At 41.9% G+C, this 26855-nt stretch overlaps 1 protein-coding gene across 1 annotated transcript in view; it reads right to left on the bottom strand.

Moving 5' to 3' along the window:
• Positions 1–26855, bottom strand: part of LOC122663885 (thylakoid lumenal 29 kDa protein, chloroplastic-like) — a 57942-nt gene that overhangs the window by 30964 nt on the left and 123 nt on the right. Inside the window, exons 2-6 of the mRNA XM_043859552.1 lie at positions 26754–26788; positions 26593–26658; positions 26474–26514; positions 14467–14597; positions 13910–14016 (exon numbers count right to left, since the gene is read on the bottom strand). Of these exons, the coding sequence (XP_043715487.1) occupies positions 13910–14016; positions 14467–14597; positions 26474–26514; positions 26593–26658; positions 26754–26788 (380 nt within the window). The remainder of the gene's footprint in view (positions 1–13909; positions 14017–14466; positions 14598–26473; positions 26515–26592; positions 26659–26753; positions 26789–26855) is intronic.

The following is a 26855-nucleotide window of genomic DNA, read 5'->3' as shown; positions in this document are numbered from 1 at the left end:
CCATTCCCTACACCATCATTGTAGGTTTATTGGCAACATGACAGGATAGTACCACAGCAAGAGGTTCCAACGGCTCCACTTATTTCACCACCTCTGCTAACTTCTTCGTCTAGTGAAGCTCCACCTTCTTCTTCAACTGATGACTTACCTATTTCCTTGCGTAAAGGCACTTGATCTTGCATTCAAAAGTCTACTGCTTTATATTCTATTGATAAATATGTGTCCCTTTCTTACTTATTCTCTTCTATTCATACTTTTGCCTTGTCCTTGTCTCCCAACCATATTCCCAAAAATCATATTGAGGCTCTTCATCTTCCTGGTTGGAAGAAGGCCATGAATATGGAAATGGATGCTCTCTTATCTCATCACACTTAGAGTTTGGTAGATCTGCCTCCTGGAAAGGAGCTTAAGTGTCGCTAGGTTTACACAATCAAATACCTTCCGGATGGTTCTATTGAGCGGCTAAAGCCCATCTGGTTGCCAAGGGGTATACACAGACTAATGGCGTGGACTACTTTGAGACATTCTCTCCTATTGCTAGGCTGAATTATGTTCGCTTACTTATTTCTATGGCAATTAATTTTGATTGGCCCTTGTTTTAGTTGGATATTAAAAATGCCTTCTTGTATGGTGATCTTCATAAGGAGGTGTATATAGAGCAACCTCCTGGGTATGTTGCACAGGGGGAGACTAGTATGCGGATATGCAGATCACAGAAAGCAATCTATGGCCTCAAACAATCACCCAAACCATGGTTTCAGAAGTTTAGTGCCACAGTTGTATTGTGTGGTTTTTCAAAGTGTTATTCTGATCATTGTGTTTGTTCGTTATCGTAGTGGCAAGTTGGTGGTTCTGGTTGTGTACGTTGATGATATTATTGTTTCTGTTGATGATGTGTCAGGCATTACTGAGGTAAAAGCTTACCTACAACTGAATTTTCAGACCGAGGATTAAGATGATCTTCACTGCTTTCTTGGAATTAAGGTTGTGAGAAGCAAGAAGGGTATTAGTCTTTCCCAGAGGAAATATATTATTAATAGGAATAAAACTAGAGTAAAGCTTGGAGGCTTAGATGATTTATGATCACCCCGAGCTCCTAATTTATATTAATGAAAATAGAGGACAGAATTATAAGTAAACAATGTGGGACTAAACCCACAAAAGAATAAAATAGTAACATAAGAATTAAACAGTAAAAAAGGTCCAGAATACCCCCCACGGTATTCTGGCCCATGTAATCCAACACTCCCCCTCAAGTTGGAGCATATATGTCATGTATGTGCAACTTGACTAATATAGGAAGAAACACTTTGCCACTTAGTCCCTTGGTGAACACATCGGCTAACTGATCAACAGACTTCACAAAGGGAACACAGATGAGTCCGGCTTCAAGCTTCTCCTTGATGAAATGTTGGTTAACCTCAACATGCTTAGTACGATCATGCTGGACAGGGTTATGAGCAATGTTAACGGCTGCTTTATTATCACAATAAAACATCCTGGGAAGATGGACAACAACACCAGTGTCCTGCAACAATCCTCTAAGCCACAAAAGTTCACAGATTCCTTGTGCCATTGCACAGAATTCTGCTTCAGCACTCAAAGCACTGGACCTTGCCACAACATTCTGCTTTTTGCTACGCCACAAGGTTTCCACCCACAAAAGAACAATAGCCAAAAATTGACTTTCTGTCAGTAGAGCCAGCCCAATTGGCATCAGTATAAGCTTCAACCTTCAGATGACCATTGGGAGAGAGAAGAATTCCTTTTCCGGGAGCAGACTTCAAATATCATAAAATACGAAGGACTGCCTCCATGTGAGAGGAATAAGGATCATGCATAAATTGGCTCACCAAACTTACAGCACTGGCTATATCAAGTCATGTGTGAGAGAGATAGATTAGTTTGCGCACTAATCGCTGATAGCGGCCTTTGTTGACAGCTTCACCCCCTTTCTGCCTAAATCTTGTAGAAGCTTCCATAGGAGTATCTGAAGGATGACAGCCTAGCAACCCAGTCTCAGACAATAGATCTAGGATATATTTCCTTTGAGAAAGAAAGATGTCCTTTGAAGATCGAGCAACTTCTATCCCTAGAAATATTTTAGAGTCCCCAGATCCTTTACTTCAAACTCATAGCTAGGGAAGTGCTTTAATTTCTTGATAGCATCACCATCATTACCAGTGACCACAATATCATCCATATAGACTATAAGAATAGTTACTTTGTCACCAACTCGTCTGGTAAACAAAATGTGATCAACATTGCTTTGCTTATATCCTGCTGAGATCATAGCCTTGTGAAACCTGCCAAACCAGGCTCTAGGTGACTGCTTCAAACCATAAAGAGCCCGCTTCAATTTAGAGACCTTGCCCCTGGTCTTGTCATCAGAGAAACCTGATGGAACATCCATGTATACCTCTTCCTCAAACTCCCCATGGAAGAAGGCATTCTTTACATCCAACTACTGAAGATCCCACCCAAAATTTGCAGCATAAGATAATAACACCCTTACAGTGTTGAGTTTCGCCACTGGTGCAAAAGTCTCCTGATAGCCAACTCCAGAAGTTTGAGTGAACCCCTTTGCAACCAGTCGTGCCTTATATCCAAGGTACTAAAACTCGGGTCTCGATACCAAATCGGCTCTTGGAAAAACCGAGACGAGTCGAGATCTCATCGAGTTGGTGAATTATTTTTTTTTTCTAACTTGAAGCCTCATCTTTGGGTCAACCCGAGATTTGGACCCAAAATCCGAGATCTTGTCGAGATTTGTCGAGTTTTGTCGAGTTAGGTAAGGTATTTAAGTGGTAGGTGGGTTAAAAAAAAAAGGGTCAAAATCGAGATCCAAACCGAGATCCAAGATTTTGCCAAGATCTCACCGAGATCTTACCGAGATATTGCACTTTTGAGACTAATAGTCTCGTCTCGACTTTTCCAAAAACCGAGAAACTCGGCGAGATCTCATGAGTTCTCGAACTATGCTTATACCGATCCACTGTCCCATCTGGCTTCTATTTGACTACAAAGACCCATTTACATCCAACTAGTTTTTATCCTGGAGGAAGAGCCACAAGATCCTACGTATTATTTTTGTGTAGTGCTCTCATTTCTTTCAACATTGCTGCCTTCCACTTTTCATCTATAGACGTTTCTTGCCAATTATTAGGAATGGAAACAGAAGAAAGAGAAGATACAAATGCACGAAATGAAGGAGAAAGAGAACTATAAGAAACAAAACAAGATATGGGATGCATTGTGCAAGTCTTAGTACCTTTGCGATGAGCAATAGGTAGGTCGGAGGAAGAGGGCTTACCCGGAGAGGAAGAGTCTGGACCTTGAGCTGGCAACTGGATGGGTATCAGTGCTACAGTGGATTGAAGCTGCCCCCTTTTGGTGCTTCCCTTTTTATATGTGATCATATTGGAGTTGTCAATCTTCTTTTGAAACTAACCAATAGTTCTCTGGATAGGAGTCAGCTCCCCATGAATAGGAACATCAACAATACTCTTTCCCATGGTCTCCCCCTGTAAAGGACTCCCTTTTGATGAGGGGGAAACAGCCAGAGGGGGCCGGGCAGTAGTCAAGGGAGATTGGGCAACAATCAAAGGAGGCTGGGCAGTAACTGTAGGAGGTTGGACAACAGCCTCAAGTGGCTGGACAATAGCGGTAGAAGGCTGGACAACAGCCTTACGAGGAGAGACAACAGCCGTAGGAGGCTGGAGCAACCTCAAGAGGAGGAACCTCAAAGGACAGCACATCTTCACTAGAACTCTCCCCCTGAAGAGGTGGTGAAGAATAATAGGAAACAGTCTCATGAAAAATAACATCCATACTAATCATAGTATGGTGGGAAGGGGGGTGGTAGCACTTGTAACCTTTTGGGCTGGAGAATAACACAAGAAAATACAACGTAACCCCCTAGGTTCAAGTTTGCCGAGAGACTTAGTATCTTTAACATAACACACACAAAAAAATACCTTGGGAGTAACAATAAAGGAGCAATTTCCCAATAAAACCTCAGTTGAAATATGGGAGTCAAGGACTCGGGAAGGTAGCCTATAGATGAGATAGGCAGCAGTGAGGACAACATCTCCCCAATATTGAGATGGGACATGTCTAGCAAACATCAAAGCCTTGACCACCTCAAACAAGTGGCGGTTTTTCCTCTCTGCCACACAATTCTGGACAGGGGTATCAACATAACTGGTCTGGTGAACAATACCATGGTCAGCTAGATAGTTTTGAAATTGAGATTCTTTATACTCTGTTCCATTATCACTTCTCAATATTTTGGAGTAGCCTGGAACTAAGTTTGGACCATTTCATGAAAATGCCAAAAACACTCAAAAATTGAATATTTTGTGTGCAAAAGATACACCCAAGTGTGCCTAGAGTGACAGTCAATAAAAGAAACACACCATTAGTGACCAGAAAGAGATGTTTTACGACTAGGACCCCAAACATCAGAATGCATCAATTGAAAACAAGAACAACTCCTTTTATTTGATAAAGAATAAGTGGAGTGAGTCTGTATGGCCAGAACACAAGCCTCATAAAAAAAGTCATCCTTAGTACAAGGGGTGACCAAACTAGGAAATAAATGTGCTAAAATTCCTAATGGAGGGTGACCTAATCTAGAGTGCCATTGGTAAAGTTCAGAAGAGACCAAGGAGTTCTGAGGTAGAGGAGAAGGTAATGGTGGTGGAGAGGGACGACTATCTTCAAGCAGGTACAATCCACCATGTACTTTACCCAATCCAATCATCTTCCCAGAGTCCATATCCTGAAAAACACAATGGGAAGGAAAAAAAGTTACTTTGTAATTAAGATCACGAGTAATACTACAAATAGAAAGAAGACTAGTAGTAAAATTAGGAATATGCAAAATAGAGGACAAAGGAAGAGAAGAAGTACAGTTGATGATTCCCTTTGATGAGTCCTTTTCCAGATATGGAGGAAAGGGAACCATCAGCTGCTTTGACCTTGTCTTTCCCAGAAGTGGGAGAATAACGATGGAATAGACTAGAGGAACTGGTTAGGTGATCTGTAGCTCCAGAATCTATGATCTAAGGGTGGGAAGCTACAGAAGCACAGTGACCACCAAATAGAATACTTGACCGGGTAAATTGTGAACCTGAAGAAGCAGCAAAGTTGGCAGTATCAGTAGATGTAGTAGAGGCAGCAGCAGCGGAAGTCCTTAGCATACGTAGGAATGCCTGTAGATCATCCTGGGATAGACCAATGTCAGTAGCAGGGGCTGTAGTAACAGTCTCAGTGTGATGAGCCTTGTTCTTTCGCTTTGTCTTTGTTTTGGCAGCCCTTTTGCTTCAAAGTCAGTTGGTTTCCCACAAACAACAGTCCCAATAGTAAAATCACCAAGAGAAGCAGTGCCAACAGGTGCAAGAGAAGCCGGGGCAGTAGCCTTGAGGGCAGTTCTGTCAGTAATAGGTGGGTATAGCATAGCAACCCTACAGTTTTCCTCAGAGGACACCAAGGCATAGGATTATTCTAGTGTGGGAAAAGGCTTATGGCCCAATACTTGAACACTAATCCGGTCATAGTCCACATTTAAATCGGCCAAACAATAATACACCGTGATCTTGTTAACATTCTTCTTATATGAAGCAATGTCAGCAACTGTAGTAGGGTGGAAATCAGAGAAGTGGTCTAATTGTTGCCATAGACTGCGTAGAGTAGCATAATATTTAAAAACTGAGAAGTCTCCCCGAGTAGTGTGGAGGACCTTCTGCCTGAGTTCATATACTTGGGCATCATTCCCAAGCTGCCCATAAGTTTCCTTGCAAACAACCTAAATCTGAGAGGCTGAATCAAGGAGAAGAAAATTATGTTGCAGATTTGAAGTCATAAAACCAATCAAGTAGGAGATGAGAACACCATTGTTTGCAAGCCATCTCATTTGAGTATGACTAGTCTCAGTTAGCATAACAGTGGTGCCATTAATGTGACCAGTAAGGCCACGGCCAGCAATGGCAAAGGAAGCAAACCGAGACTAAAGCAAGTAATTAGAACCATCCAATTTGATTAAATTTGTAGGAAAGGTATGAAATTCTGATTTGCTTTGGCCATCACCAACAGAAGTTGCAGTAGAATTGGCGGAGTCACCCATGTTCACAGTAGAGAAGCCCAAATCACAGTGAAGGGCTGTTGTGAGGAAAAAACCAGTAAATACTCCAAGAGAAGTACTGAAAATTGAGGGATAGACCTCTTTATATGTAGTAATAGATGTCTCAAAAAATCAGCAGCAACAGAGATGGCAATCCCCTAGATCAATTTTTGTAGGGTTTTGGGAAAAAACCCTGATTTGGTGAGATTGATGTAGGGGAAAAATCAGTCAAAAACTTAGCAAAAAAGGCTGAAATTGGGGTCGAATGGTCTTCTAATGGTGATGGATCATTTCTAAAAAAATCAGCTTCAATGGAGAACTGAAACCCCTAGATCGACAATTGTCAGAGTTTTGAAAAAACCCTGATTTTGGAAGAATCGTTCTGAGGAAATCTTCAAAGATTGGAGACTGGAACTTGTAAAATTCTGCTGCAGCTCTTGATCTTCAAGAAGGGGGATTTATCTCTTATTGAGAGATGAAATCAATCCAAAAAAAAAACTTGAATCTTCAAATATCACAAGTAGGGAGGCTGATTCCTATCGAGCAGAATTTTATCATTGAATGAGGTGATGGAGTGCAGCAACTGGATCTTGTGTTCACCTCATCAGTGCTGCCTTATAGGAGAATAGAGAATAAAAGAGAGGAGAAGAGGAGGAGAAGAGAGAAGAAAAGAAGTGAAGAAGAAAAGAGATAAAAAATGAGGCTGCGAAGGAGCCTAGTCAAAAACCTGCTCTGATACCATGTTAGTAGGAATAAAACTAGAGTAAAGCTTGGAGGCTTGGATGATTAAATGACCACCCCAAGCTCCTAATTTATATTAATGAAAATAGAGGACAGAATTACAAGTAAACAATGTGGGACTAAACCCACATAAGAATAAAACAGTAAAAAAGGTCCAGAATACCCCCCACGATATTCTGACCCATATAATCCAACATATGTGTTAGATCTTTTGTCTGATACTGGAATGCTTGCATCCAAGCCAGTGGATATTCCCATGGATCCTGATCAGAAGTTTGGGGTAGATGATGGAGATCCTCTCAAGGATGTACATCAGTACAGGAGTTTAGTTGGAAAGTTGATTTATCTTACTATCACGAGACTTGACACCTCTTTTGCTATTGGTGTTCTAAGCCAGTTTATGCAAACTCCTCAAAAAGCTCACTGGGATGCTGCCATTCGTATTCTTCGTTATTTGAAAGCTGCTCTTGGTAAAGGGCTGATTTATCATCCTAATCGGCATATGGATCTGGTTGTTTATTCTGATGCAGACTGGGTAGGGTTGGTAAGTGATTGTCATTCTACTACAGGTTATTATACTTTTGTTGGGGGTAATCTTGTCTCATGGTGTAGTAAGAAGCAGACTACTATTACGCGGTTGAGTACAGAGGTAGAGTATCGGGCTATGGCCCATACTACAGCTAAGTTGATGTGGCTCCGGTCTCTTCTACTTGAGATGGGGTTTCCTGTGCCTACACTGATGAAGATGTACTGTGGTAACCAGGCAGCTATATACATTGCTAGTAACCTTGTTTACCATGAGCGGACTAAACATATTGAAGTAGATTGTCACTTTGTTTGCGATGTCAGAAAAAGCTAGTTGAGACTCCGTTTGTTTCATTTTTGAATCAGCTAGCTGATGTCTTCACCAAATCCTTGTTTGCTCCTAGTTTTTGCACCTGTTGTAACAAGCTGAGAATGGGAGACCTATAAGCTCCACCTTGAGGGGGAGTGTTGAGAATTAGGGGTAGTTTTGTCGTTGCTATTTTGGGTTTTTTGGGTTCTATGTAATTTTCTATGTTTTGAGTCTTTATTTGTTAAGTTGTAATAGGTAAGGGCTTAGGAACCAACTTACCTCTTTTACTTTAACTTTATTATAAATAGAACCCAAGGCCTGTGATAGAATCTATCTTGTATCGCAGGTTGCTGCTTCCTTCTCACGGCAGTGTGCTCCTTCCTCTTCTCTTCTCTTCTTCTTCTTCTTCTTTAACTTTTGCTGGTTAGCTAATTCTGATTTCTAACAACACCAAACTTACTACTTAATCTGGAGCTTCTTCATCAACATCTGTGTCTCAAGACGATTATAAGCTGATACTTAAACGTCTCCAGAATCTTGAGTTATCCACTGCTACTTCCTCCTCCACAGCTACTCTTGCTCACACAGATAAATCAACTCTTCTTACTACCACATTACGTACCCCTTGAATAATTGGTTTTGGTGCTTCCACTCATATGACTAGTAAGTCATATTTGTATTTTTCTTTGTATAACAAACACAATCCTTCATTGATAATTCTGGCTAACAGGTCTTCTAACCACGTGACTAGTCATGGTACTATTTCACCTACCTCATTCATGACTCTATCTTCTGTTCTTTATGTGCCACAATTACCTTGAAATATTTTATCGGTTAGTCAACTTACTAAATCTCTAAGATGTTTTGTTACCTTCTATCCCTCTTATTGTGTTTTTCAGGATCTTCAGACGAGGACAATTACTGAAGGGCTTAAGCAGGATTGGTTATATTATTTTTGATTGTGCTATGATGTCAACCATTGCTACTACTACTTCCGATGGTGTTTCTCCCATTCAGTGGCACTTTCGGTTGTGATGCTTATTTTTTTCCAAACTCCAACATGATTCCTAGTTGCAAATTTGTGTCTCGCCTCGAGTGTGAAGCATGTGAACTTGGGACACATTATCAGTCATCTTTTCTTTCACATAATGTGTCTAAAAGTCCATCTTTATTTTCTTTAGTGCATTCTAATATTTGGGTTCCATGTCAGGTAAAAAATACATTAAAATTTTCTTATTTGATCACTATTGCGGACAAACATTCCCATCTGACTTGGTTGTATTTTTTCACAAGGGTATGATTATTACCCCTGTGATATAACACAATAAGATTTAACAATTTATGACATAACACTCCGGAAGCACCTCCACCCTGATCCAATTTATGAACAACATTTTGTTCAATTTCTCTCACTCTAAGATATCTCACTGCCATCTATTATAATCGCATAATTTTTTTACTATTGGATTACATGGGCTAGAATACCGGGGGGTATTCTAGACTTTTTTTACTATTTTATTCTTATGTTGCTGTTTTATTCTTATGTGGGTTTAGTCCCACATTGATTACTTGTAATTCTGTCCCCTATTCTCTTTAATATAAATTAGGAGCTTGGGGTGATCATTAATCATCCAAGCCTCCAAGCTTTACTTTAGTTTTATTCATGTTAACATGGTATCAAAGATGGTTTTTTACTAGGGTCCTTCACAACCCCATTCTTGATCTCTTTTCTTCTTCACTTCTTTTCCTTCTCTCTTCTCCTCCTCTTCTCTCTTTTGTTCTCCATTCTCCCATAGGGCAGCACTGATGAAGTGATCACTAGATCCAGTTGCTACCTTCCATCACCTCATTCAATGACAAAATTCTGCTCCATAGGAACCATCCTCCCTGCTTGCGATATTTGAAGATTCAAGTTTTTTGGGATTGATTTCATCTCTCAACAAGAGATCAATCCCCCTTCTTGAAGATCAAGACCTGCAGCAGAATTTTACAAGTTCCTATCACCACTGTTATACCAACTGAGACTAGTCCTGCTCAAGAAAGATGGCTTGCAAATGATGATGTTCTCATGTCCTACCTGATTGGTTGTATGACCTCAGATTTGCAACATAATTTTCTTCTCCTTGATACAGCCTCTCAGATTTGGGCTGCTTGTGAGGAAACTTATGGGCAGCTTGGCAATGATGCCCAAGTATATGAACTCAGGCAGAAGGTAAGGTCCTCCACACTACTCAGGGAGACTTCTCCATTTCCAAATATTATGCTACTCTGCGTAGTCTATGGCAACAATTGGACCACTTCTATGATTTCCACCCTACTACAATTGCTGACATTGCTTCAGATAAGAAGCATGTTGACAAGATCAGGGTGTATGATTTTTTTGTTGGTTTAAATGTGGACTATGACCATATTCGTGTTCAAGTATTGGGCCATAAGCCTTTTCCCACACTTGAACAATCCTATGCCTTGGTGTCCTCTGAGGAAAACTGTAGGGCTGCTATGCTACACCCACCTATTACTGACAGATCAGCCCTCAAGGCTGCTGCCTCAGCTACTCTTGCACCTGTTGGCACTACTTCTCTTGGTGATTCTACTACAGGGACTATTATTTTTGAGCACAGTCACAAACCCTATCACACCAAAGAGAAGTGTTGGAAATTTCATGGGAAACCAGCTGACTTCAAAGCAAAAAGGGCTGCCAAGACAAAGACAAATCCAAAGAACAAGGCTCATCACACTGAGACTGTTACTACAACCCTTGCTACTGATATTGGTCTATCCCAGGATGATCTACAGGAATTCCTACGTGTGCTAAGGACTTCCGCTGTGCTGCCTCTACTACATCTGCTGATACTACCAATTCTCTTGCTCCTTTAGGTTCACACTTTGCCCGGTCAAGAATTCCATTTGGTAGTCACTGTGCTTCTGTAGCTTCCTACCCTTGGATCATAGATTCTGGAGTTACAGATCACATGACCAGTTCCTCTAGTCTATTCCATGGTTATTCTCCCACTTCTGGGAAAGACAAGGTCAAAGCAGCTGATGGTTCCCTTTCCTCTATATCTGGAAAAGGAATCATCAACTGTACTTCTTCTCTTCCTTTGTCCTCTGTTTTACATATTCCTAATTTTATTACTAGTCTTCTTTCTATTAGTAGTATTAGTTGTGATCTTAATTGCAAAGTAACTTTTTTTCCTTCCCATTTTGTTTTTTAGGATATGCACTCTAAGAAGACGATTGGATTGGGTAAAGTACATGGTGGATTGTACCTGCTTGAAGATGGTCGTTCCTCTCCACCACCATACCTTCTCCTCTACCTCAGAACTCCTTGGTCTCTTCTGAACTTTACCAATGGCACTCTAGATTAGGTCACCCTCCATTACGAATTTTAGCACATTTATTTCTTAGTTTGGTCACCCCTTGTACTATGGATGACTTTTTCTGTTAGGCTTGTGTTCTGGCCAAACAGACACGCCCCACTTATGCTTTATCAAATAAAAGGAGTTCTTGTTTTCAATTGGTGCATTCTAATGTTTGAGGTCCTAGTCGTAAAACATCTCTTTCTCGTCATCGATGGTTTGTTTCTTTTATTGACTGTCACTCTAAGCATACTTGGGTATATCTTTTACACAAAAAAAATCAGGTATTTGAGTGTTTTCGGCATTTTCATAAAATGGTCCAAACTCAGTTCCAGGCTACTCTCAAAATACTGAGTGATAATGGAATAGAGTATACAGAATCTCAATTTCAAAACTATCTAGCTGACCATGGTATTGTTCACCAAACCAGTTGTGTTGATACCCCTGCCCAAAATGGTGCGACAGAAAGGAAAAACCGACACTTGTTAGAGGTGGCCAGGGCTTTGATGTTTACTAGACATGTCCCATCTCAGTATTGGGGAGATGTTATCCTCACTGCGGCCTATCTCATCAATAGGCTACCTCCCCGGGTCCTTTCACACTCGTAGTCCAACTGAGGTTTTATTGGGAAATTGCTCCTTTATTGTTACCCCCAAGATATTTGGTTGTGTATGTTATACTAGAGATACAAAGTCTCCAGGCAAACTTGAACCTAGGGGGTTACAATGTATTTTCCTGGGTTATTCTCCAACCCAGAAGGGTTACAAGTGCTACCACCCCCTTTCCCGCCGTACTATCGTCAATATGGATGTTATTTTTCATGAGACCGTTTCCTATTATTCTTCACCACCTCTTCAGGGGGAGAGTTCTAGTGAAGATGTGCTGTCCTTTGAGGTTCTTCCACATCGTTGCCTAGCATGGCTGACTGCCTCACACATCGTTAAAGCACTTCCTTGGTTGTGACTCTGTGAGTTTGAACTAAAGGATCTGGGGACTCTAAAATATTTTCTAGGGATAGAAGTTGGTCGGTCTTCAAAGGGCATCTTTCTTTCTCAAAGGAAATATATCTTAGATCTATTGTCTGAGACTGGGTTGCTAGGCTGTCATCCTTTAGATACTCCTATGGAAGCTTCTACAAGACTTAGGGAGAAAGAGGGTGAACCTGTCGACAAAGGCCGTTATTAGCGATTAGTGGGCAAACTAATCTATCTCTCTCACACACGACCTGACATAGCCATTATTGTAAGTTTGGTGAGCCAGTTTATGCATGATCCTTATTCCTCTCACATGGAGGCAGTCCTTCGTATTTTGCGATATTTGAAGTCTGCTCCCGGAAAAGGAATTCTTCTCTCTCCCAATAGTCATATGAAGATTGAAGCTTATACTGATGCCAATTGGGCTGGCTCTACTGACAGAAAGTCAATTTCTGGCTATTGTTCTTTTGTGGGTGGAAACCTTGTCACATGGCGTAGCAAGAAGCAGAATGTTTAGGCAAAGTCCAGTGCTGAACCAGAGTTCCGTGCAATGGCACAAGGAATCTATGAACTTTTATGGCTTAGAGGATTGTTGCAGAATATTGGTGTTGCTATCCATCTTCCCAGGATGTTTTATTGTGATAATAAAGCAGCCGTTAACATTGCTCATAACCCTGTCCAGCATGATCGTACTAAGCATGTTGAGGTTAACCGACATTTCATTAAGGAGAAGCTTGAAGCCGGACTCATCTGTGTTCCCTTTGTGAAGTTTGTTGATCAGTTAGCCGATGTGTTCACCACGGGACTAAGTGGCAAAGTGTTTCTTCCTATATTAGTCAAGTTAGGCATGCACGATATATATGCTCCAACTTGAGGGGGAGTGTTGGATTATATGGGCCAGAATACCATGGGGGGTACTCTGGACCCTTTTTACTATTTTATTCTTATGTGGGTTTAGTCCCACATTGATTACTTGCAAATCTGTCCCCTATTCTCATTAATATAAATTAGGAGCTTGGGGTGATCATTAATCATCGAAGCCTCCAAGCTTTACTCTAGTTTTATTCCTGTTAACATTTACCCCCTATTTTCAGTATAGTAAAACTCCATACATTTTGTTTTAGTCCTGCTCAATTTTATTTTTTTAAGAACTTTTGACTCCAATACTTTACTCCATGATTCTAATTTGGCACTTCTCCCTTCTTTTCTTTCGAAAGAAAAAACATATCATCAAGCAAATAATAGGAAAAATGAAATCTCATCTTGAGTATGTCTGGTCAATTCATCCATTATTAATGGAAACAGAATATATAGGCTCAGAGCTGATCCTCATACATTGACACATGAAGAAAAAAGAAAAAGAAAGAAAATATGTTCCTATCTTTCCTTCCCCACTATTAACATATTAAGAATGGCCTAAAGGAAAACTAAACGCTTAAACGACACCCTCTTCTCTGCCTCTTGAGAAAGTCGAAACTAATTACTACTCAACCCAACTGAAATTTGATGCTCTTGACAATTAGAGATCTAATCAGAAAAATGTTTTGTTTAACGAATGTCAAGATCATGGAGGTCACATGGTGCTTCAGTCTCACAAATTGCAATAGAAAGCAGTAGGTCTATATTAAAGCCAGACAATTCCGTCCATGTTAGACATTTTACATTTGTTTTTACACAACTTTCCAAGGTGCTTGAAGATGACATTAAGGAAATCAAAACAATAGTTACCATTAAATTTCATAAACATTAACAAAAAACAATGACATTCTAAACAATCTATGGAACTCAGGACCCTATTGGTGTCTCTGAAGTCTAAACTATCAGTAGTACACCTAGAGTTCAGGGAAAAAATGTAAATTAAAGAAAGAAAATTAACCTGGCCATTTGAACCATATGCAGTATATAACAAGGCTCCTTTCTCTTCATTCCCACCACATTTGCGAATTGCAGAAGCAAGAAAAGTACTTTTTATTGCACTCTGTGCTGCACTAATGAAGAAAATAAAGTGATGGCCATTTGAATGGCCTTTATCTATAAAACAAAGCTGTAAACTTTACTAGAATAAAGATGGATCTTTCTGGAGAATAAAATAAAAATATGGGAATGAGGACAAGATGGAAAGGAATAATGGTGGGAAGACACCACTATATATTGTCAGTTAATACATCAATCATAAATTTAATTTGACATGACAATTTGCAAAATTTTGTTGATGGGAAGATCTTTGCTATGTAAAGATAATGTTTGTCACAAACCTTGACCCTATTCAACTAATTTGTCCAAAATATTCCTTTTTGGATACAGATATTACTGCTTAATACTTTGATCTTTGGACAATGGGTTATCCATCAATTGCACAATATGGACAATTGTATTATTGTATATGCAGTGCAGTCAATGAAAAGGAATATAATCATATCTCTTAGGTCTCACCTGCACATTGTATGAGATCTGCAAAGGAAATGGGTCCTCCCTTAGAGTAAGAATCAATTTCATGTTTTGCTTCCTCTATGAGTTTCAAAGTAGAAGATAGCCCTTTATTTTTAGGTCTGATTATCTCTGAGCTTTAAGCAAGAAAATAACAAAAAAGGGGGTCAAGTTAATGATGCAATTAGTTTTGGAATTGTTAGAATTAAAGAAATAACTGATAAATAAAGTTTCAAATATGAACTAGGCTTGCTTAATAGTCAGGATGGAGTAAGGTGTGGATGGAACATGGTCAATCAAGAATGAGCTCCCCGTCCCCCCACCTCCCCAACCCCTGCCGGAACCAAGTCCTGGTCCTCCCTCTTCACTTCTTCATCTCCCCCCTCCAGTTCTGGGCTCTCTCTCCATTTTGTCAAACCTGCCTCTGATGGTTCCTCTTCGATTGCTCTCTGCCCCAACAGCCTCCTCTCTCCTAAAATTTCCAAATGGAAATCTTGTCTTGTCAGTCACTTTCTTGGTTCCAGACCTTCCTTTTACATTGTTAAAGCTTCTCTTACAAAACAATGGAAAGCTCAAGGTTCAATGGAATCTTACCTTCTGGAAAATGGTGTGTTCATTTTTAAATTCTTCTCCGATGAAGCAAATGCTTGTACTCTTGACGGTGGCCCCTGGCTTGTGGGCACCAAGCCCATCTTCCTCCAGCAGTGAGATCCCTACATGCAACTCCAAAAGGTCGACTTCAGCTCCCTTACCTTGTGAATTGCTCTCCCAGGTCTCCCTCTCCATTGTTGGAGCCAAGAATGCCTTAGCAGGATTGAGTCTGTTGTCAGCTTCCCTCTGTACTCTGATAGCCGCACTTTGAAGATGGACCGACTTTCGTTCGCTCGGATTTACATTGACGTCTCCGCAGATTGCCCCCCTCCTTCCTTCATCTCCATTGTGGAAGAAGATGGTTTTAGCTTTGAACAACCAATTAAGTATGATTGGCTTCCTCCTCACTGTATCCATAGCAAGAGCTTTGGCCACCACTCTTCTTCATGCTCCGGTAAGGCTCCTTGAGCCCCTTCATCTCCCTTGGTCACCACTGAAGCTTCCGATGTTGTCGTTGCAGCCTCCACTGGCCCTTCTAAGTAAAGAGATGGTCCCACTGAGCCAGTTTCTTCTGCTACAGAACCTAGCTCTCTCGACTGTTGCACTGTAGCCACGGAAGATCTTCCTAAAGATTCCTTGATCTCCCTCGATGGGCCCTGTAGACTCTGAAGTTGCCGCCGCTCTTCTTCCTAGAGTTCCCCTGGTTTCTCCTCAGCTCCAGGGACCAACACTCTATCTAGCTCCTCCAGCATACCCTTTCACCTCCCATGACCCCAGCCATAGCCGGAAACGATCCCGCCGCAGCCATCACCATTGCCATGTATCTCCGGACACTAGTTCTCCTTTTGGTAGGAGCTTTCCCTCCCCTACTCCCATGGCAGCCTCTGTTCCCAATGAAAAAGCTGCCAAATCTTCTGGCCTTCTGGTGACCCCTGCTACCCCTGGTACGAGATCTTCTCCCCAGTCTCAATTGCCCTAGTCACAAGGCCTCCTCTAGTCGGCTCCCCTGGCCCCAAGGCCTGAATGTTCGAAGTCCCCCATTAGTGCACAAGCTTTAAGCTCGACAAGGTTCTCTGACCCTCTGAGCACAAGGCTCCAACTTGGTCGACTGTCGCAGGACTTTGGCTCGTCTATTTGCTGCCAAGAGTTTCCTCCATCGCACCGCCACTGCCACTTTCTTGAAGGTAACTCCCCTCAGACCCTTTACACCAGAGACCTCCGACTATCCCCTCCCTCTTTGCCCTAGTTTCTAAACCTTTCCCCTTTCGTGAAAAACCCCCAGTGATGTCCTCTCTTCTGCTTCCTCTCCTGCTCCCAACGTCCCCTTTTCATTTTAACCCCTTGAACCCAAACCCCACTTAAAAATTTCCTAACCCATTGGCTAACCCCAACTACATTTCTAACCCTCGGCTGAGCTATCCAACGGCATCTAGGCCCACCCCTGAACCTGCGAGCCTCCTTTCTAGCACCGCTCCTAACCCAGGTTCTAACCAAGCCCCTCCAACCCACTTTAGCCCCCCCGGCCCACACCTTGCCTCCTCCTAACCAAGCATCCTCTTCCCACCTTACTTCCCCTTTGGCCCACACCCTTAGCCCTCGGCCTTCATTAACCCAACCCCTTCCCCACTCCCACCACACCTACAACTTTAACCCTCCATCCTCTAACCCCCCCCTTCTTGACCTGGTTGAACCACTCCACGAACCAGCCCCCTACATTTGGTCCTTCCCAGATTCCTTTGGCCGATGTGAGCTCCCTCCCCCTCTCCCCCACCCTCTCTTTGAGGCCCTTTCTGGTGAGATTCCCCTCCCCCTATCTCTCCCCCTGTTAACTCTGCTGCCTCTCCCCCCATCTTCCAGCCTCACCTGGTTCCACCATCTTCTTTGGCTCCCTACTAGTTTAGGAATCACCTTATTGCCTACTCTCATAAGAGAGTTCGAAGCCACCCTCCTCAGGTATCGTCGCACTCCCTCTCTTAGTTCCCATGTCCATAGGACTTATTTGGAATGTTAGGGGTCTCAACTCTCTAGCCAAGCAAGCTAAGATTAGATCCCTCATCAAATCCTCTAAAGCTTCTTTTTGTGCCCTCCTTGAAACTAGGATCCTCTTGAATAATGCCCCTCGCATTGCCTCCTGTATTGCCCCCTCCTGGTCTTTCCTTTCCAACCATGACCATTCCCCTAATGGCCGTATTTGGATTCTGTGGAACTCCTCAAAAATCCACATCTCCATTTCCTTCTCCTCCTCCCAAATTCTCCATCTTAACCTTTCCATTCTCAACCCCTCCTGCTCTCTTTCCTTCTCGATTGTGTATGCTCACAATGGAGCGGTTAACCGCCTCCCCCTTTGGATTGACCTCTCTGTCACACCCTGACCCGGTTTATAAGGGTCAAGTGTGACTGGATGTCTCAAACATCCAACCAACCCACAAGGATCGCAAGTGCAGTACTCTATTCGCAATTTCATTCATAATAATCAGAATTTAAATGCAACGGAAGCAATTAAATAAGACAATAAGACAGTAATAAAGAAGAACTAGTGATAACAGTTATATTTATATGAACATTTATGTACAAGAGAGTTACATTGGTGATTCACAAAAAGAGTAACTCAAAGGCCTAAAAAGACTATATACAATAATTACTACAAAAGTGTTATAACAAAAGAGGAAGAAAGAGCCTGATCATTTTGGAGGATCAGGAGAACGCGCAGTCATCGCAGGAACACGAAGCATCGTGCTCAACTAGGAGAGGAGTATCAACTCCATGAGCAGCAGGAGAGTCCTGAGTAGGAGGAATCCCCACAGAAACATTAGCAGCAACGAGAGTAGCTTCATCTGTAAGAAAAATAAAGATATCCATGGGGGTGAGCTCTCCACTGAGCCCAGCAAGGGAATGCATGCAAACAAACACAATAATTTATGATGTATGTACTAATCTAACATGCTCCTAACACGGATACTAAATCTCATGAGGTTTAAGTACTACTGTGATAGATGCTAACCTCGGTCGTGAAAACACATAACCAGACGTCGGTCACCCGAGCGAAACTATTTTACCACGGTGAGGACCCGTTAGTTCAGGCATGACACCAGGCAGCCCAAACAGCAGACCCCCAAAGACCAACCCTACTGTTTATTCCCACAGTGGAGTACACACGCTAACATGGGACAGTGAATGGTACCCCGGCATACCCTTCGGCTGTACCACAGGTTGTCCAACACCTTTTCCCCTGTTGGTAAGGGACGTAGTACTGGGTGATGATATACAACCTATCCCAGTGCAATCTATTCATGATGGCACATGTATGGATAGCTGAATTATAAAAGTACAGTACTTCACCATCAATAAATTCACAATAACAATAAATGTCAATGCAATGCAAGATGCCAATACAGCCTAGTTCACATGCAGATTCTAGTGCAATAAATACAAGTTAAGAAACTATATGCATCTGAGTAGTTTTGATGACGCATGACATGACAATCAGAACAACAACAAATTAAGGTCATAAACACACCAAAATTAAAGTCAAATTCCCTTACCTGTACAGTAGACTAGTCCTAACCAAATACTTTCCAAAAGATCCAGTCAAGATAGAGACAATACAGGAATTACAGCCCTAAATCACTTACAAACAACATCCATTAGGTTCAAATAGAAGCTAAGGGCAAACCCCAAGATACTAGGGCAGCAGGGGCACAAAAAGGAGCAGCTAGATTCAGGGGGATACAGGTCCGGACGTCCGGCCCTAGGCCTTCAACTGCATCCGGCCCTGAGGCCGAATTGGGGGTTTTGCTCTCCTTGCATGGATCTTCACATGCATGAGCTGAATTTCATAATTTGACCTAATTCTAAGGTGGGTCAGCTTATTTGGTTGTTTAATTTTAAAATTAAACATAAATTTGGGGAATTTAAGTAATAAATTTCAAATTAGTAAATTAGGGTTCTATAATCTGGTTCATAGAACCAGAATTGGGTCCAATTAGGGAGGCAGCCATGAATTTTTGGTGTAAATGAACCTCAACTAGCCTAAAACAGTCCCCAACATACTGAATTCTCATTATCACAGCTTGGGTATGAGGCTTTAATGGTAGATTTCCTTAGAATCTCAATTAGAGATGGGGAAAATAGGAAAAGAAGATGGGAAATACTGAATTATGATGACCAACCTGAAATTAGCAGTGAATGATGGAAGAAGACAGTTTAAGATGTGCAGGAACAGCTCCAAATGCAGTCCCAAGCTTCAATTCAAGGTATGGAATCAAGACTCCAAGGTATAGTCTTCTTCTCCCACCTTCTTCTTCTCTTTTTCTTCTTTCTTTCTTGTTCTCCAAGGCTGGAACGATTCTGGTTCCTCTCTTGGTTTTGGTAGAAATGAATGAATAGTGTATTAAGTCCTTTATATATTTAGTGGATTGACTAAGGGTTGTTTGGTCTTATTAAGTAAAAATCAGTTTTTAAAACTAATTCCTAAATCAGATTTTAACTAAAATTTCGTACTTATTATTCTATTCTAACCATAGAATGATGTCATATGACATCAGGGGTAATCCGAATACGGGTAAATGTTAGGAACAGGATTTCCCACTGAGGATGTGGGTCCCATAGAGGCAATTTGATTAAAATACCCCTCTATGTCTAATTGGTCGTACATAACACTATAAAAATATATTTAAATTATACTTACATCGAGTTTAATTAAGGGAGAGGTTCTGCATAGCCTCCAGGTAGCAGATCCGACACAGGTAACTCCGGTGCGGGGTTCCACAGGGGTCCTCTGACTCCAAAAGGGCAAGTTGGGAAGAATCCGTGGAATCCTCCATAGGAGTGTAGAGAGATTCGTCTGTATCCTCGACCGATGCAGCCCATAGCATCGATGCCACCATAGACTCAGAGCTGGAACCTGAAATCACACAAGTTCCAAAAAATTTAAATTTATTGCGGATTTCACACTCTCTCTCCTCAATCAAGGTCTGGTCATCTCCTTTGGGGTGGTGGTAGAGACTTCAATAATGTCCATTATGGCTCCAAAAAAATCTGGGGGTTGTCCCCTTGACATCCTCTTTGTTAATGCCTTCAATGATTGCATCGAAGAAATTGGCACCAATGATCTTCATTGGTCGGGTTCCCCCTTTACCTGGCACAATAGAAGAGTGGGCCTTGATCAGATTGCTTACAAATTCATAGATTCCTCATCAATGATGCTTGGCTCTCCTCCTTCCCCAATTCCCATGCCTCCTTCCTCCTTCCTAGTTTGTCTGACCATTACCTTGCCATCTCCTCATCCAGCCCTATTCCTCCTTTGGCCCTAAGCCCTTCAAATTCTTCGATAAGTGGACCTCTCATTCCCTTTTCCTTCCCACCATCCGTGAGGCTTGGATTAAGCCTATCCATTGTTTTTCCCTCCCCCTTCTTGCCTTCACCAAAAAGCTCTGCAATTCTAAAATTGCCCTTAAAGAATGGAATTCTTCCTCCTTTGGTAACATCTCCTCTTGGCTTTCCCTTTGGCGCTCCAATCTCTCCCTTGTCCAATCCAGCTCTAGTTGGATTTGGTCAACCCCTCGCTTGCTGAGGAAGAGAAAAGACTCTCCTCTGAGTTATCTTCTGTCTCCTCTCAAGAAGAAAATTTCCTTCGGTAGAAATCCTGCATTAAATGGCTTGAGCTTAGAGACTTCAATTTGGCTTATTTCCATCATTCGTTAAAAGTCTGCTCCAACTCTAACTCCATCACTAGGCTCCTGGCTCCTGATGGCTCCCCTATCACCTCTGTCCATGGTATGAAATTCGAAGCCATCTCCTTTTTCTCCTCTCTCTTCTCCCCCTCCCTTTCCCCCCTCCCCCATCCCCCCAACCTCATCACTAAATTTATCCCCTCCTCCCTTTTGGATTTCCTGCAGTCCATCCCCTCAGATGATGAGATCCTAAAAGTAGTTCTCTCCCACAAGTCTAACCGGGCCCCTGGCCTTGATGGCTTTAGTATGGGGTTCTTTTCGTTTAGCTGGGACATCATCAAGGATAAACTCATTAAAGCTATCCGCAGCTTTTTCTTTAACCCCAGCCAACTCTGGCACATCAACCAAACTTTCCTTTGTCTCATTCCCAAAAAAGAGGGTGGCTCCTCCTTGTCGGATTTCAGGCCTATCTCTCTTTGCAACCTTCTCTATAAATTCATCATCAAAATTCTGGTCAATTGTCTTCAGTTGGTTATTCCCTCCTTGGTCAGCCCTAATCAATCTGCCTTCATCTCCGGCAGAAGCATTTGTGACAACATCCTCCTTTGTACGAAGATTGTTTGGGGTTTCGATCACAAATCGCACTCCCTTGTGGTTCTCCTAAAGATTGACATCCACAAAGCATTCGACTCTCTGTGATGGGACTTCCTTTGCGATGTCCTGACTCAGATGTCCTTTTCCCTTATCTTTGTTCGATGGATCCATTCTTGCATCTCTTCCGCCCATTTCTCGGTCATTGTCAACGGTTCCCCTACGGGATTCTTCCCCTCGGATGTTAGTAAATGCCAAGGTTGCCCTCTCTCTCCTTTCCTTTTCTCCCTTGCCCTTGAGGTCCTTTCTCAGAGCATTCAAGCCAAAATCGACCAGCACCCCATCTCCCCCATTCCCAAGTGCAAATCCCTCAATCTCACCCATCTTGCTTTTTCTGATGGTGTCACACCCTGGCCCGGTTAGTAAGGGCAAGATGTGACCGAATGCCAACTGGCATTCGATCGATCCCCCAGGATCAATTAGTGCAGTACTCCATATCACAGTTCATAAACACAGTAAATCATTGCAGCGGAAGAGAATACACAGTAATAATAACAATAATAATAAAGGAGTTAGATGATAACTGAGTATTAATATTAAGTGAAACCTGTGATACAATGTATAGTTCTCAAAAGGCACCACAAGTACAAAAGTAGAACAGTAACTACATATTATATTTAACAAAAAGTTTATAAACATAAGATTTAGCCTGCTCCATCAGGCCAGATCAAGTGAACGCGCATACATCGCATCCACAGAAGGCTTCATGAACTTCATACTTCTGCACCACACAGTCTCCATCGGTGTGGAAGTCAGAAGTTGTAATATCAACATCATCTGGTTTCTCAAAACCAGTAGCACTATCTGAAAAAAAAGAGGTATCACAGGGGTGAGCTCCACTGAACCTAGCAAGGGAAACATGCAAACACAAGCACATAGTCCATGATGCATGACTTACATCTAAGAATGCTACTAACATCAATGTCTAGGTCTCATGAGGTATAAATGCTGCTGTAGTAGGTATGATATTCCCAGTCACGGAATGAACTCATTGGTCTTCCCAAGAATACCACTCTACTACAGTGGGGACCCTCCAGTTCTGGGATATACACATCAGACCCCGATGAACCCCCAGTGATAACCCTACTGTTGTTCCCATTCTGGTATGTACTCATCATACCTGGGACAGTGAATGACATTCCGCTATTAACCCTTCAGACTTGTCATGTGTTATCCAACACCTTTACCCCTGTTGGCAAGGGTCGTAGCACTGGGTTCATGCCAATCCTAACCATATGCGTACTATCATGATGACATATGAATCAGTATAAGATAGTAAGATAATTCTGTCCAACAATAGTAATAACAACATCAATTCAAGAACATAAGTAATTTTATGCATATGCATCATGTAATGCGTCCTAATAACATGCATCATCTAATGCAAAGAAGAAAAAAACTATAAAACTATATGATCAAAGTATTTATATAATGCATAACATGGCAATAATAACAAATAGAAATTAATACAACAAACACACTGAAATTAAGTCAAAATCCCCTTACCTAGAATTGGATGTTAACCCAAGCAAGAAGATGATCCAACTCCCAATTAACCTCACCCAAATGATAATTACAGTCCTAAAACAGTAGTAGGTTTCATGAATTAGACATGGAAGAAACCCTAGGTCAAACCCCTAGCAATTAGGTTCAAAACCATCTCAAAATACTGAACCAGATTCAGGGCCAATGTGAACCGGACGACCGGTTCAAACTCTGGTTTTGCATCTGGTTCAAATTCTAGAATTGGGGGGGGTTTTCTTGTATTTTATGGATCTTGACATGCAAGCATCCAATTTCACTTTTTGGACCTATTCTAAGGTGGGTCAGTCTAATTTAACAATTTAATTCAAAAGTCAAAACCAATTTGGGAATTTAACCAATAAACCCCAAATTGATTATGCTAGGGTTTGTCAATTGATCAATCAAACCAGGAATTGGGTTCCTAAGGGCAGCTTTCAGGTCTCAGGTATAATTTGAACACTAATTAACCCAAAACAGGTTTATGTATGCTGAAATTGATTAATAAAGCTTGGTTTCCTATGGTTTAATGGCTGGAACAGGTTTAGGACATGATTAGGACTAAGAATTTGAGGAGAGGAAGAAGGGAACAGTAAGGATTCATTGCTTACCTAAATACAGTAGTGAATCAGTGTGTAAACAGCCTTGAAACATGCAACAAGGTCTCCAATTTCAGTCCCAAAGCTCCAATTCAAGTGTAGGATCAAAGCCCAAGTGTATAGCCTTCTCTTCCCTTCTTCTTCTTCTCTTTTCTCCTTCCTTCTTCTATTTTCTCCAAGGTTCTAAGGCTGGAATCGATTCTTTTAGTTTAGGAATGAATTAATAGTGTCATATGTTGGTACATATAGTGGTTTAATTTAAGGCATGTTTGCCATGGCTTAATAAGAATTGGTTTTAGGAATGTGATTTTCAAATCTAATTCTAAAGTTAATTAATTAGTTAATTCAAGTTTTTAAGTTATATCTTAAGTCTTTATAGGCCATGAAGGTGGGCCCAGGTATGTTGACACACAGGCAGTCCAGATCTACAAAGGGTGTGGGTCCCATTATCCCATTAGGTACAAATTACTATTCTGCCCCTAATACACTAATTAATTAGAAATACAACATATATACATATAAAATGGGATTCTTACCTATTTACCAGCCTAGGATATGGTGAGGTTCTGCATATGCTTGACCCAGCAAGTCTGGCGTAAGAAACTGATATGTTGGAACCCGGCAGGATTTTCAGACTCAAGGATAGCTAGCTGTCCTGGCTCCTCGGAATCCTCCACAGGTGTGTCAAAGGATTGCTCTGAATCCACTACCAATGCAGCCCACAACGTAGAGGCAAGCATAGACACAGACCTAGAACCTGTAGTCACACAAGTTCAAAAAAGTTCAAATTAGAGATGGGTTTCACAGATGGTCTCATAACCTTCTCCAAGGCATCCCCCTCCTCTATCTCCTCAATCATGTCCTCCCTCCACCTCTTTGAATCTCTTTCGGGCCTTCGGATCAATCTTTTGAAATCGCAAATCTTCCTTTCTGGGGTTTTTGAACATGACAAAGCATCTCTCCTCCGTTTGACTGGGTTTTCTGTAGGGTCCCTTCCTGTGAATTACCTTGACCTCCCCCTCATTCCTGCTAGGCTGACTAGGCACCACTGTACCCATATGCTGGACCTCATCTATAAGAGGCTTCAACTTTGGAAAGGCAAATTTCTTTCCTACGCTGGTAGGATTGTTTTGATCAAATCTGTCATCCAATCCTCTTACATCTATTAGTGTGGTATCTTAGGCTTCCTCAGTCCATAATCAAAGACATGGAATCCCTTTTCTGTGCCTTCCTTTGGAAAAGCCAAGAGACTGCCAAATTCCTCCATCTGATTAGCTGGGAAGCTATCTGCCTCCCCAAATCTGAAGGTGGTCTTGGTATCCGCCGTATCCGAGACTACAATACTGCAGGTTTCCTTAAGTTAATCTGGAAAGTCTCCTCTAGGCAGGACTTTATCTAGGTAAACTGGGTCTACTCTTACCTCTTTAAAGATAACTCCTTCTGGACTGCCCCCCAGCCTGCTGACCCCTCCTGAGTTTGGCAGAAACTTCTCCACCTCCGTCCTCTAGCCCTTAGTGTCATCTCCTATAGAATTGTTGACGGTTCTTCCACTTCCCTCTAGCTTGACCCTTGGCACCCCTCTGGTGTTCTTTTTAACACCCTAGGTGCCTGAGCGGTTTACTCTTCGGGTATCCCCAAATCTGCCCTACTCTCCTCTATCATCCCCCTCCCCTCTGATCTCTCCCAGTCAGGGCCTCTCTCCCCCCTCTCCCCCTCCCCCCTATCTCCCTCTCTCGAACAAAGTTATGTGGCTCCCCTCCCACAATGGCATCTTTACCTCCCACTTTGCTTGGGATTTTGTCAGACCCCATGGCCCTACTATCCCTTGGCTCAAGCTTGTCTGGTTTAAGGGCCACATCCCGAGATACTCCTTCATTGTTTGGAGATCCCTGAACCACTGTCTCCCCACCCAATCATTTCTCCTTCAATGCCACATCCCAGCCTCCCCCTTTTGTATCCTATGCTGGAACGAAACTGAGGACATCGAAACTGAGGACATCGACCACCTTTTCTTTTCTTGCCCCCTAACCTCTTCTATTTTGGAAAAAAGCCTTACAACCCATTTGGCCCCGTTGTAGATGCCCCCTCCCCTTTGCTCGAGAGTGGCTTTGGATGATCAGGTCTTTTTCTGGTAGCTCTATTTATGATACCATTGGTAAGCTTGTGTTTGGGGCGGTTATTTCCCATATTTGGCTGGAGCGGAAACTTGGTAGATGGACCACCAACTCTCGGTCCCTTGACCTGATTTGGAAAGCCATCTTCTTAGATGTCAGCTCCAGACTTCTCTCGCTCCCTCATTGCTCCCTTTTGGACTCCCCAAGGAACAGGCTCATTGTTGTTGTCTGGGGTTCAGATTTTTCTATCTTTTGCCCCCCTAGCTAGGCCTTGGCCTTGTTTGTATAGTTTTCCCCCCTCTCTCCCACTCTCTTTCCCCTTTGTATATCCCCCCCTTCCCCCTCCCTTCGTGGCTTTGGTAATGAATTTTTTATTCACAAAAAAAAACACAAAGTTTCAAATACTCAACCCACTGAACATTTAGTCTTCTATTTTGACAGGGAAACATGGAGTTCCTTTCAACCTACGAATTTGATACAAATGCTCAAGGCCATCCAATAGCTAGCAATCTTGAGTAGGCTAGAATCCAAACATAAGCATGAAACAATAATGGTAGCCATGTGATCTGACTGAGTTTTAGTCTATGAGACAATAAGGTGTCCATTGGCTTTGAAGAGCCCTTTTGTTATAAAACCACTGAAAATGAAGATTCTGGTCATGTCTGTTTTTACATTGGGCTGAATCTGGTCATGTCTATTTTTACATTGGGCTTGAGACATGGCCATGCCCAAAGTAAAGGTATTAATTGAAATTTTCCATCCTATTTCTCAACACTAATACAGTACAACAACAACAACATCTCAGCTTTATCCCACCAAATACAGTATCTTTTTAAAATATATTTTTTCAAGTATGTAAAATTACCTGAACCGAATGGATCCATTAGGCCCCCCAGATTTTGTAGCCTATATACTTAAATAAGAATTGAATTAGTCTTTTTTTGCCCATTGGCCACAAAAAAGGAACAAAAAATATAGTCTGACCTTGTCATAAGTCGCAGCATCATTCAGTGCTAGAGTTAGGATGGGTGAAATGCGCTCTGGATTTCCCTGGAAGCATGCAGACCAAAGAAAAATATGATATCTCAAGCTTATAGCACAATAAGCACATAAGATCCATCAATAAGAATGTGAATTGAGTTTACCTCTATAGATTTGTTTAGGGTTTTCTTAATACTTGCTGCAAGAATAGTAAGAGCAGCCTAGTTAATGTTTAGACAGGTTTAGCTTAAATGTATATAGGGTCC

The sequence above is a fragment of the Telopea speciosissima genome, chromosome 6, assembly GCF_018873765.1.
Source record: "Telopea speciosissima isolate NSW1024214 ecotype Mountain lineage chromosome 6, Tspe_v1, whole genome shotgun sequence".
In the NCBI taxonomy this organism is placed as follows: Eukaryota; Viridiplantae; Streptophyta; class Magnoliopsida; order Proteales; family Proteaceae; genus Telopea; species Telopea speciosissima.
The sequence above is the reverse complement of the archived record's forward strand: the minus strand, read 5'-3'. Positions and strand labels throughout refer to the sequence as shown.